Source organism: Vanacampus margaritifer, chromosome 1 (assembly GCF_051991255.1).
Source record: "Vanacampus margaritifer isolate UIUO_Vmar chromosome 1, RoL_Vmar_1.0, whole genome shotgun sequence".
Lineage (NCBI taxonomy): Eukaryota > Metazoa > Chordata > Actinopteri > Syngnathiformes > Syngnathidae > Vanacampus > Vanacampus margaritifer.
Window position 1 is genome coordinate 65,469,834 of NC_135432.1, and position 16,300 is coordinate 65,486,133.

Genomic DNA, 16,300 nt, shown 5'->3' on the forward strand with positions numbered 1-16,300 from the left:
GAGTCGAGGCGAGCGCAAAACAAGTTTTTCGACATGGAAATACGCTCGTTACTTTAGCATAAAGGAACGGTGTATGTTCTTTCTTTTTTTAAGTAACTAAAGAGTTACTTTTAATAGTAACACATTACTTTTTTGTTTAAATAATCATCAGAGTAATTGAGTTACTTTTCAAATTAAGTAACTAAATAGATATTATTTTTTTTAGTAATGAGCACAACACTGGAAAGGATACTTCACAATTCTTATCCAAATTACGGCCCGGGGGCCATTTGCGGCTCGCCATCCATTTTTCAGCGGCCCGCGGCATGTACTAAAAATTTGAACATCAATGATTATTTTAGGCAACTATATATACTGTTATGCTAACAAAATGATAGTTATTTTGTTCGAATTATGAGAGGATCATGGGGGAAAAAAATCTACCCTGCAAAGGTTCCCTGTGCTCAAAATGATTAAAAATCCATACTTTAGTTAGTAGATCGTGACATCAATCGGGCCATTTGACTTTGTTTGTTGCGTCCGCACTGTGTAAATAAATGAAATATGAAGGTTTGAACTGTTATTGTCACGCCGGTTTTTGTGCCGCGAGGGAGTCATCCATCAGACAAGAACGCCTGTCTGAAGATTCGCTCAGCACATCGAAAGTTTTACTCGCTTGACTTTCATGCAAGCGTCAAGAAAAATTGGATCCATTCGCTCCTTTTCGATTGCGCTGATCCTCATTAGGGTTGCAGGTGAAGTGGCGCGAATCCCCCCCATGACTTTGGGCGAGAGGCACGCGGGAGCAGGTTGCCAGCCAATCGCAAGGGACCGAAGGACAAACAAACATTTACTCACAATTATTTGGGAAAAACAAAATGGGTAAATTAACTCTTTGACTGCCAGACGTTTTCAGAAAAGGGATGCCGTGGGTGCCAGCCGATTTTAAGCATTTTGACTGATCTTTCAAGGTCCATAGAAAATTATGTGTTTGGACTATGGAAACACACATACTGCCAAAACAAGATTGGACTCTCATCTTCCATCAGAAAAAAAAGAGTTTGTTTCTACCTTATTCCGTTTTTGAGTAATCAACAATAGAAAATGGTTAGTTTCACCTGTTTTGAAAAAAAACGTCTTTTAACGTCTTTGGCACTCCTCCATAGGATTTTACGAAACGTTATTTAACGTTTTTGGCAGTCAAAGAGTTAAAGCCATTTTGATTCATTTTCATTGGACCCCCAATATGCCAGCACCCCAACATGGCTAGGGCTGCGAGAGGCCTTTTTTTTTTTTTTTTTTTAAACTTAAACTTACCATGTTAAAACATGAAATTTAACACGTTAAAACGTGACACTCAGGGCTGGACCGGCCGATGCAGTGCTTTTTCATTATTATTTCCTACATTTTACCATAAGAGACTTTCTTTTCTTTGGTCCTTCCTCGGTTCTCCTGACGGCCTCACGACTCTGGCTGGAAGTGTTCGGTTTAGGTGAACGGTATGGGATTTTTTTTAATAGGTTTTAGGTGAACTAATGAATACGCACACACACATAATCACCCACATATAAAAAAATAAAAAAATTAATTAAAAAGGAGAGCAATGATGATGACATGTCAAATCGGTAAAATTACCGAATGAATAATACTGAGCGCTCCAGAAAAAAATCCCCAGAAAAAAAAAAAGAAAAAGAGAGACTGGCCCGCAATTTCGAAGGACCAGTCCATAAATCCATTTGGGTCAGCTCGGAAAGGCGCTAGATCACCTGCGATCCTAACTCAGACAAATGCTTTCAAAATTGGATGCGTAAGAACCAAGAGACCCGCTACGCGCTGCATTCCCAAAACAATTATGAGATAATCTAAGAAGATATGAAGAAGTACGGCGGAAAATGTTGTCGTGCATGTTGATGGTCGCAATGCATCATCGCCACGCCCCCGTTCGGAGATTAAAAAAAGGCAAATGGATGGCGCTGTCGGTCGTCGGCGCCATCCATTTAAGCGCTTCCTGATGCTTCGGCGTCGTCGATAAGGTGTCGGCGACGTGAGGAGAAACACAACGCCGGTCTCGGTGGGCGTGCTTGTTTACGTACGGCCGTCTTTGCCAGACGTCGGCAGACACTTCATTAGGGACGACTGCACCATCTAATGAGATTCGTAACACTGAGCTCACGTCAAGCAATCTGCCTTGACAGGTATAATTACGCTCACTTTTGATTGACACTTTGTTGGACAAGGCACCGTGTTTGCCATCTTGTGTGGCTAATTATTGTGAAGCGTTTTAGAGCAGTGGTTCTCAACTGGTGGGTCGGGAGCCAGGAGTGCATCATGGAATAATTTTCGTGGACGACTTGGGGGAAAAAAAAAGTGCATCTATTGTAGTCAGATTTTTTTTTTTTTTTTGGGGTACAGTGAAGTGGCTAGCAATTTTCCACATGTAATATATTAGGAAAGGGACAATAAATGTTACTTCCTTATGCTCTAGTGACTAGCTTACTCTGATTGGTGGCTTTGAGGGTGCATCCAATTCATTTGAAACGGCATTTATAAATATAGGCTATATTTAAACACCGCAAAATTATTGTGCTCTATAGTGTTCTATTGACTCATTTACTCCCAGCCATTTTCACTGAAGCGATCCCATTCGCTCCCGGCTGTTTTACTGGATTTTGACTGATTTTGCAAGGCCCACAGAATATTGTGTTCTATTGCTATAAAAACTTGGAACCTACCAAAAGAAAGATTAGAGACTGTTTCCATTTTGCATTAGCATTAGAATATAGCTAAGTTTGATCATTATTTACGAATCTGTTTAGAACTGTGGTTAAATTTGCTTTTTTTTTTTTTTTTTTTTTTCAACATGGCCCTGGTTGATCTCTTTTGCTCTGCTGCCACCTGTTGGCCGTTTTTGTAATAACTACCATTTCTTCAACAGTTCTCTGCAGTTGAGAGGCTGCATCAAAGCCTTCTGTATTCTCTAGCATTAAAAAAACGTATAAATATGTCTTTGGGACACTTAAAACATTTAAAATAGAACGTATTTATACATTTTTGGGAGCAAATGACTTAAACTGGGTCACAATGATAGAACCCGCTTTTACCAAACATCAGCCTAAGCTTGTTTCAGTGAGCTTTTTAATTCTCTACACACAATTAATGCGAGAAAAATTGGATGTACAGAAACACTGAATATAAATTTCGACTTAAAGACACAAGGGTTAGTTTTCAGTATATCCTGTCATGTAGAATTTCCCTGCGTCAGACTGTGAGGTGTTCTTAATAATTTGACACAGAGTCAAATTAATAATCCCAACAGTAAACATCTCATCAACAGTGGCAATCAAACCTGAGCACTATTATTTGATCATGCAAGTGCACCTCATGTTCTTTCCCGTTTGTGAGCCCGCTGAGAAGTCTTATAGATTGAAACCTGAAGTGCGTGTGTCGCCGTAGGGGAGATTTGTGTGGCTTTTTATAGTCCATAAGGAATGATAAGTGTCGGCCTGCTTGCGTTCCATCATTTGTTCAATAAATGGGCACAGCGAGGCCGACGACGGTTACGGCGACGTACGTCTGCGGCGGCGATGCGGGAGGAGGAGACGGGATGAGACAAAGCGAGCGGCGATAAGACAGCGAGGGGGGGAAAAAAAGCAACGGAATGATGGCGATAAACAGCAGTAATTGCGGCAGAGGACGCTCCACACTGTTGCTTTAAGAGGGTATTACAAGACGCTGCCAGAAAGTGTTGCCATCCAGCAGACAAGAGCAACTCAACATCTGCTAAATATTTCATATTTTAACTCCTGTAGCTCACGCATGTTGACGTCCATGCCAGATGTCGACCTGTAAAGCCATTCATCACTGACCCATCAGTGAAAGGTCATCCGGCACTTGTTTGGATCTGAGAAAGAGGGCGGTATCGCACTGTGCAGTCTTCACATAAAAAACAGTTGCGTACTACTTAGTCCTAAACCAAGTCAATACAAAGACTTTGATGGGTTGAGACTTGGTCCAGATGAAGGCTTTAAAAGAACTGAGACCAAGTGATGACCAAGAGTTGAAAGAACTGACACCAAGTCAAGACCAAGACTTTAAGGAGAAGAGACCAGGTCTCTAGACCAGAGGTGGGCAATCTCGGTCCTCGAGGGCCGGAGTCCTGCAGGTTTTGTAGGTTTCTCACTTCCAACACAAGCTGATTCCAATCAACAGGATCGTTATCAGGCTTATGCAGAGCTTGCTGATGAGCTGATCATATATCAGCTGTGTTGGAGAAGGGCAACACGCAAAACCTGCAGGACTGCGGCCCTCGATGCCCTCTGCTCTAGACTGAGTCATTAAGAAACTGACACCAAGTCCAGACTTGAGTCGAGATGAAGTCAAGACCAACACTTTAAATAGACGCGATAAAGTCAAGACTAAAGCCTAAAGGAAACAAGACCAAGGAATATGAGAGTCGCTACCACAACTTTAACGAACAAGTTCTGAATTGGACTGGAGCCAAAACCAAAACTTTGAGGGGACGAGAGCGTCAGCGAAAAAGGCTTTAAGGAACCAAGACTTTGATGGATTAAGACCAAGTCAGGACTTGGAACATGGCGGGTCAAGACTACAACAGAGATAAACTGATACCAAAGAGGGAAGACCGTTGCAGGTTAAAGAGAGCCGAGACTATGATTAGGGCCAAATCAAGACTAAAACCCGATCAGGGTTCATATGATGCTTTTTTTTTTTTTTTTAAGAACAGAACATATTCAGAAAACAACTATAATGGTGGGAAAACAAGAAATTGGTGTCAGTGCTTGCCACTTGAATATGGCAGCGTCTTGTACTCACCCAGCATGATGACAGAAAAGGCCACCATGTTACACTGTGACCTACAGTGTGTGTGTGTGTCCGTGCACGTGTCTGTGTGCTCACTGCACTTGGCTGCAAAGTGCTTGATTTGGATTCCAGCTGAAGCCTCGCGAGCCAATAAATCTTATTTCAGAGAGCATCTGCCCTTTCGCTAATTGAGGCCGACCGACTGACTGGTTTTGTTTCACGGGAACTAACACAGCAGGCCTCGGCTGCTGTCGACGTGACGACCTCGCTGACACTCGCTGCGAGGAAAGGGCCAAAAGTGCATCTCTGGCCGCACGTGCGCAATCGACCTCCGCCAAGGCTGAACAATTCTCTCGTACTGTTTAGTGTATAAGTCTTAGGTCGTCATTACATTATTTGGTTTTTATCAAAGCTATAAGGAGCATGCAGGCCAAATTAGAACGCAGTAGAGCAAAGTCCTTCACCAAGGTCGAACATTTTGTGACATGGCAAGACCAGGTCTAGACGAAGACTTTAAGGAGTCAAGACCAGGTCGAGGCCGAAATTTCCAAGACCAAGGCACGATCAATTATTGGAGGGCTTGAGCCAGACTCGAGCGGAAGACTTAATGAGGCAAGACCAAGACTTTATGGGGGTGGAATTTGAGTCAAGAGCAAGCCTGTAAGGGTTAGACTTGGTCAAGATTGATACTTTAACCCCTAGGCGTTATTGTGACCATTTTTGGGCTTTTTGTTGGTTCTGACCAAGCCATTTCAAAATAAAATACTGCCCACGGGTTAAGGAGCTGACACAAAATCAAACTCAAAACCTTGGAAAGTCAAGAAGACCAAGGCATTTAGGGGCTGAGACAAAGTCCAAACAGACTTTGAGTTGGGACCAAGTCCAGACCAAGGCTTTGAAGGGCTAAGATAGTCCAGACAGACTTTAGAGAGTTGGTAACCAATCAAGGCCAAATATTTGAGGCGTTGATACTGAGTGAAGTCCAGTTTGCGAGATTTAGACCAAATTGAGACTAAGACCAAGGTTGAGACCAAGGCAAGATCAATTTTTAGAGGGCTTGAGCCAGACTCGAGCGGAAGACTTAATGAGGCAAGACCAAGACTTTATGGGGATGGAATTTGAGTCAAGAGCAAGCCTGTAGGGGTTAGACTTGGTCAAGATTGATACTTTAACCCCTAGGCGTTATTGTGACCATTTTTGGGCTTTTTGTTGGTTCTGACCAAGCCATTTCAAAATAAAATACTGCCCACGGGTTAAGGAGCTGACAAAATCAAACTCAAAACCTTGGGAAGTCAAGAAGACAAAAGCATTTAGGGGCTGAGACAAACTCCAAACAGACTTTGAGTTGGGACCAAGTCCAGACCAAGGCTTTGAAGGGCTAAGATAGTCCAGACAGATTTTAGAGAGTTGGTAACCAATCAAGGCCAAATATTTGAGGCGTTGCTACTGAGTGAAGTCCAGTTTGCGAGATTTAGACCAAATTGAGACTAAGACCAAGGTTGAGACCAAGTCAAGTGAAGATAAACACTTAAGGGGTTGAAAGTGACTCAAGTTTAGACTTTAAGGACTGGACACCAAGTCAAGGCCAACATTTTGAGGCTTTCAAAATAACTCGGGACCAAATCCAAGACTTTAAGAGGTTGAGACTGAACCAATGCTTACAGCAAGGCAGGTTGAGACGAAGTCTAGGCCGAGACGAACACTTCGAGGGGGTTAAGACAGAGTAAAGATGAATCATTTAATTAGCCCAATGCTAAGTCAAGAGCAAGAGTTTATGGGTCTTAAGACAAAGTAAAAACAAAGACTTGACCAAGACTGAGACAAAATCGATGTCACTTTTTTTTTTTTTTTGCTTGATCGATAATTAGCAGACCACTTCGCTTTTCATAGCGGACTATCAAGTAACCCAAATCCCTCAAACCATGTGCCAGGCCTCTATCAAATTTCTTGGAAGTTTCCTTCCACTCCAGTGACCAAACGTGTTTGCCGTCCGTCTCGTCCAGGTTACGGCATCGGCCTGCCGCAAGGCTCGCCTCTGACCCGCAACGTGTCGGAGTTTGTGAGCCGCTACAAGTCGGACGGCTTCATGGACATGCTGCACGACAAATGGTACAAGGTGGTGCCCTGCGGGAAGCGCGTCTTCGCCGTGACCGAGGTAAGTGACAGGATGACGGGGGGGGGGGGGGCTGGGCTGGGGGTCCCGGGGGTGGACTTCAGCCGCCGTCTTCGTGCACTGCGTTCAAAGGCGACACTTCTAGAAATAATACTCCCTTTGGGACCAGCCCTGCCAGCTAACTGTCACACACACACACACACACACACGCCTGAACAACAAACACAATGATGGGGTCAAACAGTTCTACTACATTTAGTTCCATGTTCAGTCTGTTTTTGGTGCACGATTTAAAGGCAATTGTTTTACATTTGTATTTTTTTGTAGTAATATTTATTTTATTTGAATAACTAATATTTTTTTGTCTTAGGAATCATAGATATTTTAGTTTTTATTCATTTGTATTGATTTTTTTTTTTTATCTGAGAATATATCTAAATTCTTTATGTTCTTATTTATTATATATTGTTGATACGGTTTTGTTTTGTCCGTTTTTTCTTTTATGTGTTGGACTATTTGTGGATTTATTTTATTTATTTTTTCCATGGCAATTATAAGGAGCATCAATTATTTGTAGAGTTTTGCCTCTTCAGTGTTTGGCTTAGGCCTTATTCAATTTATTTATTTATTTTTATTATCATTAAATCACTGCAAACTTGCAACTTTTTCCATCGCACTGCCATCTGCTGTATCTGGTGGGAAACTTTGAAAGTTCACATTGATAACTTTACTATAGTAGTTTGCATATATTTCTAGATATTGTTTATATTTATATTTTATCCATTTGACTATTAGCTTATTGTATTATTAACATCGATTCTTACAACTTATTCTTAGCAGTATCAATATAATCACAAAGGATGAGAAACACCAGAGCCGCTACAGCCGCCTGCTGGATCTGCTGAGGTACTGCACTTGACTTTGAAAGCTGAACCTTGAACAACAAACCGCTCTCTCCTTCCTATGGGGGGGCTAAGGTTGTTGTTTTCGCTAATTTGAGAACAATTTGGGATTTAGTGCCACGTTGCCCTCTAGATGGAGAAAACGTTAAGCACCTGGCTAGCAAAAGCGCAGAGTCAGCGAGCGGCTAATTGCACGGCCCAGCATCACGAGGCCTGGCACATATTATTATTATTAGCTCGGTGACGGGAACCTGATGAGAGTACTTTAGAAGATGCTGCCTCCCTCCACCGACCCATAAAGATGTCACGGAAGGCAGGCAGGTGTTTGTGTTCGTGTTTGTGTGTGTGTCTGTGTGTGTTTTGGAACCGGTTGAGACGAAGTCGGGTATTCTGTTGAGACTCAGAGCAGTTGAGAGGAAGACCAAGTTAGGTCAAGACTAAGGGCCAATCCCAATAGGGTGAAGAGGAAGTCATGGGATTGGGTCCAGACTAAGAACAAGTAGAGTCGTGACTGAGACCAAAGTGTAAGACCAAAGCGGATCAAGACCAAGTCAAGGATGCTTGAGACTTTTTTTAAAGTAGTTTAAGGAGTGTCCGTATCAAATTCAGACTAAGGTCAAGTTGTGTTGGGATCAAGTTGAGAATCAGATCAAGATGGAACGAGAGAAACGAGGCTAGGATAACGTCGGCCTGTCCATGGCGTGTCGAAACCGAATCCAGGCTAAGACCAAGGAGGGTTGAGATTTGGGTCAAGGTTGGTCAAGCACCAGAAGAAAATCTTAAGACCAAAGTAAATTGAAACCAAGTTGAGTGTAAGACATTTTAAGACCTAGTTAAGTCAAGAGTTTGTAAGAGAGAAACAGGTCTAGATTCAAGACCACATGATTTGAGGGTAAGATAACAGTATGCAGCTTGAGAACGAGTCAGGACACGAAGCCTGTTAAGACCGAAGAGCTAGCAGAGTCTCAGACTGTACCAGAGTCAAGAGTCAAGGCTAAGAACTAGGCCGCTTGAGACCAAGGTGTGTCGAGACCAAATTCAGGATGGTCGAGATCAGGTCGCGCCGCCTTGGATCACAGCCTGTCGAGACCAAAACAAGACTAAGATCGAGGCAGGTTGAGACCAAGTCATTTCAAAGACCAAAGCGGGTTAAGGTTGAGTCGAAATGTAAACCAAGAGCGGTCAAAACCCAGCGGCGACTAAGATTCAAGACTAAGACCACAACAGGTCGAGTCATGTACCTAAGGTTGAACCTTAAGTCGAGAACAACAACCAAGGCAGGTCAAGACCAAGTCGAGACTGAGACTAAAGCGGATCAAGACCAAGTCAAGGATGCTTGAGACTTTTTTAAAGTATTTTAAGGAGTGTCCGTATCAAATTCTGACTAAGGTCAAGTTGTGTTGGGATCAAGTTGAGATTCAGATCAAGATGGGACGAGAGAAACGAGGCTAGTATAACGTCGGCCTGTCCATGGCGTGTCGAAACCGAATCCAGGCTAAGACCAAGGAGGGTTGAGATTTGGGTCAAGGTTGGTCAAGCACCAGAAGAAAATCTTAAGACCAAAGTAAATTGAAACCAAGTTGAGTGTAAGACATTTTAAGACCTAGTTAAGTTTGTGAGAGAGAAACTGGTCTAGATTCAATACCACATGATTTAAGGGTAAGATAACATGCAGCTTGAGAACAACTCAGGAAAACGAAGCCTGTTAAGACCGAAGAGCTAGCAGAGTCTCAGACTGTACCAGAGTCAAGAGTCAAGGCTAAGAACTAGGCCGCTTGAGACCAAGGTGTGTCGAGACCAAATTCAGGATGGTCGAGATCAGGTCACGCCGCCTTGGATCACAGCCCGTCGAGACCAAAACAAGACTAAGATCGAGGCAGGTTGAGACCAAGTCATTTCAAAGACCAAAGCGGGTTAAGGTTGAGTCGAAATGTAAACCAAGAGCAGTCAAAACCCAGCGGCGACTAAGATTCAAGACTAAGACCACAACAGGTCGAGTCATGTACCTAAGGTTGAACCTTAAGTCGAGAACAACAACCAAGGCAGGTCAAGACCAAGTCGAGACTGAGACTAAAGCGGATCAAGACCAAGTCAAGGATGCTTGAGACTTTTTTAAAGTATTTTAAGGAGTGTCCGTATCAAATTCTGACTAAGGTCAAGTTGTGTTGGGATCAAGTTGAGATTCAGATCAAGATGGGACGAGAGAAACGAGGCTAGGATAACGTCGGCCTGTCCATGGCGTGTCGAAACCGAATCCAGGCTAAGACCAAGGAGGGTTGAGATTTGGGTCAAGGTTGGTCAAGCACCAGAAAAAAATCTTAAGACCAAAGTAAATTGAAACCAAGTTGAGTGTAAGACATTTTAAGACCTAGTTAAGTTTGTGAGAGAGAAACTGGTCTAGATTCAAGACCACATGATTTGAGGGTAAGATAACAGTATGCAGCGTGAGAACGAGTCAGGACACGAAGCCTGTTAAGACCGAAGAGCTAGCAGAGTCTCAGACTGTACCAGAGTCAAGAGTCAAGGCTAAGAACTAGGCCGCTTGAGACCAAGGTGTGTCGAGACCAAATTCAGGATGGTCGAGATCAGGTCACGCCGCCTTGGATCACAGCCCGTCGAGACCAAAACAAGACTAAGATCGAGGCAGGTTGAGACCAAGTCATTTCAAAGACCAAAGCGGGTTAAGGTTGAGTCGAAATGTAAACCAAGAGCAGTCAAAACCCAGCGGCGACTAAGATTCAAGACTAAGACCACAACAGGTCGAGTCATGTACCTAAGGTTGAACCTTAAGTCGAGAACAACAACCAAGGCAGGTCAAGACCAAGTCGAGACTGAGACCAAAAGGTATGTGGAGAGTCCAACTAACATTTGTTCCTTTTGAATGCGTCCCTGCTGACTGCTTCCTTTTCTTCCCCCTCAGCTGTCATTTGTGCTCATTCATGCACTTAGCTTCTACTTATGTGAATGCCCCCCTCCCCCTTCCCCCCCACCCCCGCCCCCAACCTTCCCTCCAGACGCTCCAGATGGGCATCCAGCACTTCTCGGGCCTGTTTGTGTTGCTGTGCATGGGGGTGGGTGGCGCCTTGCTGACCTTGGCGGGCGAGCACACCTTCTACCACCTGGTCATCCCCCGACTCCGCCGCAGACACACGCTGCAGTACTGGCTACACACCAGCCAGGTTAGTACACACACACACACACACACACACACGCGCACACACATATCAAACACACTTGTGTAAGTGCATCAGCCTCTGCAGTTATTCTTTAAGGTACCATGCGCCCTCTGCTGTCATTAACGTGTCAGTGCAGGTAACATTTTCTTAATGTCATAATTAGCTCGACGTGGTTGTATTGCATGTCTTAACGTTTTTAATCAGATATCAAAAATGTAGTTAGGTCATTATTATTTTCTATAATTAAAATATAAAGATGTTTAGAATTGTATTCACCATTTTACAGTGTTTCTCCATTATTTGGCGACAGGGACCAAACCCTGCTGAGAATAGTGGAAAAACCTGATTAATTGAGAGTCCCCAAAAAAGTTCCCTAGCAACAGGATGGCAGAAGCAATTAAGCAACATTAATAATGCAATAATACAAATGTTCTACTCTTTGTTTCAATCATGATGTAGCATTGCTACTCAACTGTTTTAATAACGTTGTAATAACAATCTAGTATATTGATGTGTTAGCTCAGTATGAGCTCCAATACATTAAGTATGGAGCCGATAAAAAAAAAATTAAGTAATTTACAGTCTATGCTCATCAGACTCACTTGTTATGCCTAAAAAGTTGTAATAACATATGTAACACAATAATAATTATGCTTTTCTATCATTACATATAAAAGTATTCAAATAATGTGATAAAATAACATTTGATAATCATTTACAGAATTCTCAGAGAAGTAGAATAAATATTTTGACACGAAAGACTTCAAGTGCAAACTACTACGTCAGTTATAAACATTTTGTTGGTGCTTTTGTGTCTGATGTAGTTGTATTGTGTAGGACTACCTAATATTGTGTTATTTTATTTTTGTATTTAAGTCCAGGCTTTTAATGCAGATCTTTTGGCTTTTATTGAGAAAATGATCCACAGTGAGGCTGTGCAACAAAAAGTCAACAAAATGGAGGTTGTAAAAGTCACGCATGCCCTGACATTAAATGAGCAGCCTTTGGGCAGTAGGTTTGAGTTATTATTATAAATTTAGCAGTGACAAGAACATCAAGGCTTCTTGCTTTTACTCAACCAAACCCCCCCCCCCCTCCCACCCCTACAAAAAAAAAAAAAGAAGAAAAAAAGGGCAACCCCTCAGGGCGACCTGCAGCATCCATCCCATAATCAGCTCCCATATCAAAGCGGCACGTCTGATGTCTCCAGTGAAATGCTCCCATCGCGGTTCCTCGCACAGGCACAGTCGAGAAAAGGTTCTAAGCTGCCACGCGTTTAAACTCGAATTATCTCGCCGGATAATTTGATTAAAACGTAAAGCGGGCTTTATGAGCCGTCACATTTAAGGCTGTGTGACGAGAATAATGGCTCTCCATAATTCATGAATTCATCTCTCGATTCATCTCGGAGCTGATGAAGTGATCAGTCTCCTATTGTTAAGCCACTCTTGAAATTTCTATTCCGAGGCCAAATTAATGGAAGTTTTGAGGGTTTTCCGCTCTGCAAAAAAAAACTCGATACCAGCCACGTTATCAAAAAGCGCCATTGGCGAGTAGTCGAGTAAATACTTGGAATTTTAGGAACATTCAGGCCCCAACTTGTTCACAATGTGACATTTGTTAGGCGTGTTGATCATGAGTAGACCCACAAAAAAAAGTCAGGCCCAAAAAGACACAGCAAGTCGGCCATTTTGGTTTGGAGGGGCCATTTTGAATTTGAGCAGTCCTTGACCAACTGTGTGCAAATTTGAAGCACGCACGCTCGCCAAATGGCTGCCGCAAAGATTTTGAGATTTTGTCGTAATGTGTTTGCGTGCGTAGGCTTGGCAGTCGCCATAAATCAACAAATCAGTCAGATCCGCAAGGTCAGACGAGCTTTAATATTGTCGTCTCTTGTTGTTGTTTTTAATATCACGTTCCAGAAAATTCACCGAGCTCTCCACACGGCGTACGAGGACGAAGGCAAGGAGCTGACGGGTCTTGAACAAAAGTAAGAAGCTTTTGTGTATTGTTGACCTCGTCCTAAAACATCTAAACCTCATGAATGGGTTGTTGAGTAACATTAATACTTCTTACCTTCTCACTATGACGCAAAGTTGTGAAAAGGAAATTCCTCAACTCACTTCAACATAGTTCCTTGTCATCGAGCTAGCACAAGATGGTGGCTAAGCGCTGCCTTTAAATGATGCGCCTCAACTTCCCTGGCTCCAAGTTGCAAAGTCATACTTTCATGGTGTGCCTTTTCACACTGCGCTTAGTTTTCTCGGTTGGTCAGTTGCTGTCAGCACGCCACCAATCCCTTTCCTATTGGATGGCAGAGATGGGAAGTAACAATTTACAAATACTTGAGTAGTTTTTTCAGTACTTTGTACTTTACTGAGTATTTATTTTTTAGACTACTTTTTACTTTTATTTGTTACATTTTTGAGTATCTGTACTTTTTACTTGATACATTTTCAAAACAAGGTCGTTACTTGGAAGAAAAAGCAGCCGTCAATGTATCCTGGAACAAGCGGTAAAAACATTTTCAAGTACATTCCAGAGCCTGAGTGAGTACCTTTTACTTTTACCAAAGTTGTTTTTTTTTACACAAGTAATTGTAATTTTACTCAAGTAGAGAATGTTAGTAGTTTTCCCATATCCCTTGGATGGTCCTTCACGACGACACCACAGCGCCGCTCTAAAATGTCGCGTATCCACCTGCCGTCCTTGCATGTCAACAGGTGCTAAGTGCAGTGTGAAAAGGTTGGCTTTTTGTGATTTTTTTTTTCCCCCCCACAAATAACAGCTGTTAAATCCCCAAACAATCTGAGAATATGTGAAGTTGCAAATGCCAAGCCGCTAATATGCAGCGGTTCACTGTGCTGATGTCCCGCCTAATATCTAACCTGTGCTCCTCCTGTCGTCCACCAGCGCCTCCTCTTGCATCTCGGAGAACTGCAGCCTGCACAGGAAGCAGCATCAGCAGCCTCCCCCGCCGTCTCCCCCCAAATCCCTCCCGGCCTCCACCTCGGCGGCGGACAGCGGCAGCTCCTCGTCGCCGTCCCACGAGCCCAAGGAGAAGCGGGTGCACTTCGACCTGGACACCCTCCACAGCTACCGTCTGCGAACCCACACCGCCTCGGTGCGCGGACGTCCCGGCATGGTGGGCCGACCCGGGCTGGGACTCGGTGGCTTGGGTCTCCCCAGCCTGGGGAATTTGGGCCTCCAAGCCAACGGAGGTCCTGCCTCGGCGCTGGCGTCAACGGGTTTGGTACTCTCTCCTCTTGGGGGGAGGGGCGTCCAGACCGGACTGTGGGAAGGGGAGCTTCAGGAGCTCCAGGAAAAGATCGAGATCTTCCGGAACCAGCTGAGGGAGGCCCTGGCTAGGAGGGCGGAGATCCAGACCAGCCTGGAGAGGGAGCGCAGTGGGGCGGTGCGCCGGGACACCAGCCTGGAGCGGGAGCGGGACCGGCCGCGGGTCCAAACTATCAGCACAGACAAGAGCAGCGCCGCTCAGCCCGACAGAACCGGCCAGACTCTCAACAACCAGCCTCAGCAGGCCGTTCCCGGGAACCGCACGCTCGGGAGAAGCGGCCCACTGAACACAATCAACACTCTGGACCGAGGGCGAGCCCCGCAACTCCGCTTGGGTCCCACCCCGACAGAGGACCGCGCCGCTTCCTCCGCCAGTTTGGATCGGAGTCGGCTCGGCCAGCCCGGCGCCGTCCATTCGGCTCGGAACACTCTGAGCCTGGACCGGCAGAAGGCCAGCCTGACGCGCATTCTCAGCACTTTGGAGAGGACAAGAGCCAGCCAATCAGACGCAGGGGGCGGGACTTGATTTGATTTGAGGGGATCTCTAGCGGAGAAAAGGGAACGCATAGCTGCGGGAAGACGGGCATTATCAATTATTACAGAACCATCTTGAAAATTATTAACAGTAGACTCGTTTCTACATTTTAGTGCAAAAATTTAGGATAATACACCCCAAATTTGAATTGGGTTTGACAAGCACAGCAGTTAGAACACACTTAAAGCAAATGTGGCTAAAAAAAAAATGCTAATAGTTGTTTGGTGAATACAAATGACAATCATTTGTATTAATTTCATTTAATTTATTATATTTTATTTACTAAATACTTGAAGTTCTACCAGTGGGATTTAACATTACATTCTTATTTTTCTTCCTATAATTTGAATTATTAAAAAATTGTAATGCTCATATATTATTAAGCTAATGGTGCTTTTGTGCACCAAGTTTGTATTTATTATACTAATTTATCAAAATGTACCTTTTACAGATAGGAATGTATAAAAATCAAATCAATCAAATAAATTGTGCTGAAGTTTTCCTTAGAATTACTATTATTATTTTTAAAAGTATTTTTCAATATATGCTATTTTTTTTCAAGAATTAATTTCTTTGACTCATTCTGGGTGATTATTTTATTTTATTAAATAATTATTTTATTGTTTTTGTTTTTTTTTACATGACTTTCATTGGGTGGTAGATTAATTTGAATGGACCCAAAAAATAATATTAATAAGTCTTCAATTACATTCAATGATGAAGTAAAAAGCTAGAAATTTTACAATTAACTAAAGTAATTACATAAATTATACAATGAAATACAATGGATGAATGTTATACTATTTTTATTTTAGATTTATTCTAAATAGTATAATATGATATAGAATGTACCGTATTGCTGTTTTGCACCACGTACCTGAATGCCACATATGCCCAACACCGCCTTTCTGATTCTCAGAGAATTTTTTAAATAATATTTTTGGTGCTGTCTAAACTAAAGTAATACAGTATTGTCATTCAATTCTGCATTCGACCACTAGAGGGCGCTCTCGCCCTTCTTCCCGCAGCTATGGACGCCTTGCAAAGTGACAGAGGACATTTGTGACGCAATCTATTTTTAAAAAAAAAGGGGGGGGGGGGGGACAAAAGATTGAGTCGTTGAAGGCCTTTGTGGATTCCTTCAGTCCATTTCCAGCTGATCATGTGCAAAACTACAGCAGAACTTCTTCTGTACAATGTTTGGATCCCAGAACATCCGCTCCAAGGCTTTGAAAGAAAAACAATGCAACTCATAACTGACGAGATGGAGAACATATTTTACATTCAACGACAAAAGCTCGCCGAACTTAAAAACGTTGACGCAAAATACTTTCCATCCATCCAAATTATAGACAAATTGTAACCGCATTTATGGCGATTTTATGATGTGGATCGTTCCATGTTTTGAAATAAACATTTCTATACATACAAAAAGGTGCGTTATATATCTCACTTGTAATCATTCAATGTTGTTTAT

General features: G+C 43.0%; 1 protein-coding gene across 8 annotated transcripts in view; it reads left to right on the top strand.

The window, feature by feature from the left end:
* grin3ba (glutamate receptor, ionotropic, N-methyl-D-aspartate 3Ba) overlaps positions 1–16,234 on the top strand; it is a 179,377-nt gene extending 163,143 nt beyond the window's left edge. For 3 of the 8 annotated variants that reach the window (XM_077562178.1, XM_077562160.1, XM_077562187.1), the window contains 4 exons: positions 6,804–6,955; positions 10,830–10,994; positions 12,914–12,981; positions 13,905–16,227. In XM_077562178.1, the coding sequence (XP_077418304.1) occupies positions 6,804–6,955; positions 10,830–10,994; positions 12,914–12,981; positions 13,905–14,814 (1,295 nt within the window). In that variant the 3' untranslated portion in view covers positions 14,815–16,227. Of the gene's footprint in view, positions 1–6,803; positions 6,956–10,829; positions 10,995–12,913; positions 12,982–13,904 lie in introns of all 8 variants that reach the window. The other 5 variants (XM_077562151.1, XM_077562141.1, XM_077562169.1 and 2 more) reach the window with 3 other exon arrangements.
* The last annotated feature ends 66 nt before the right edge of the window (positions 16,235–16,300 follow it).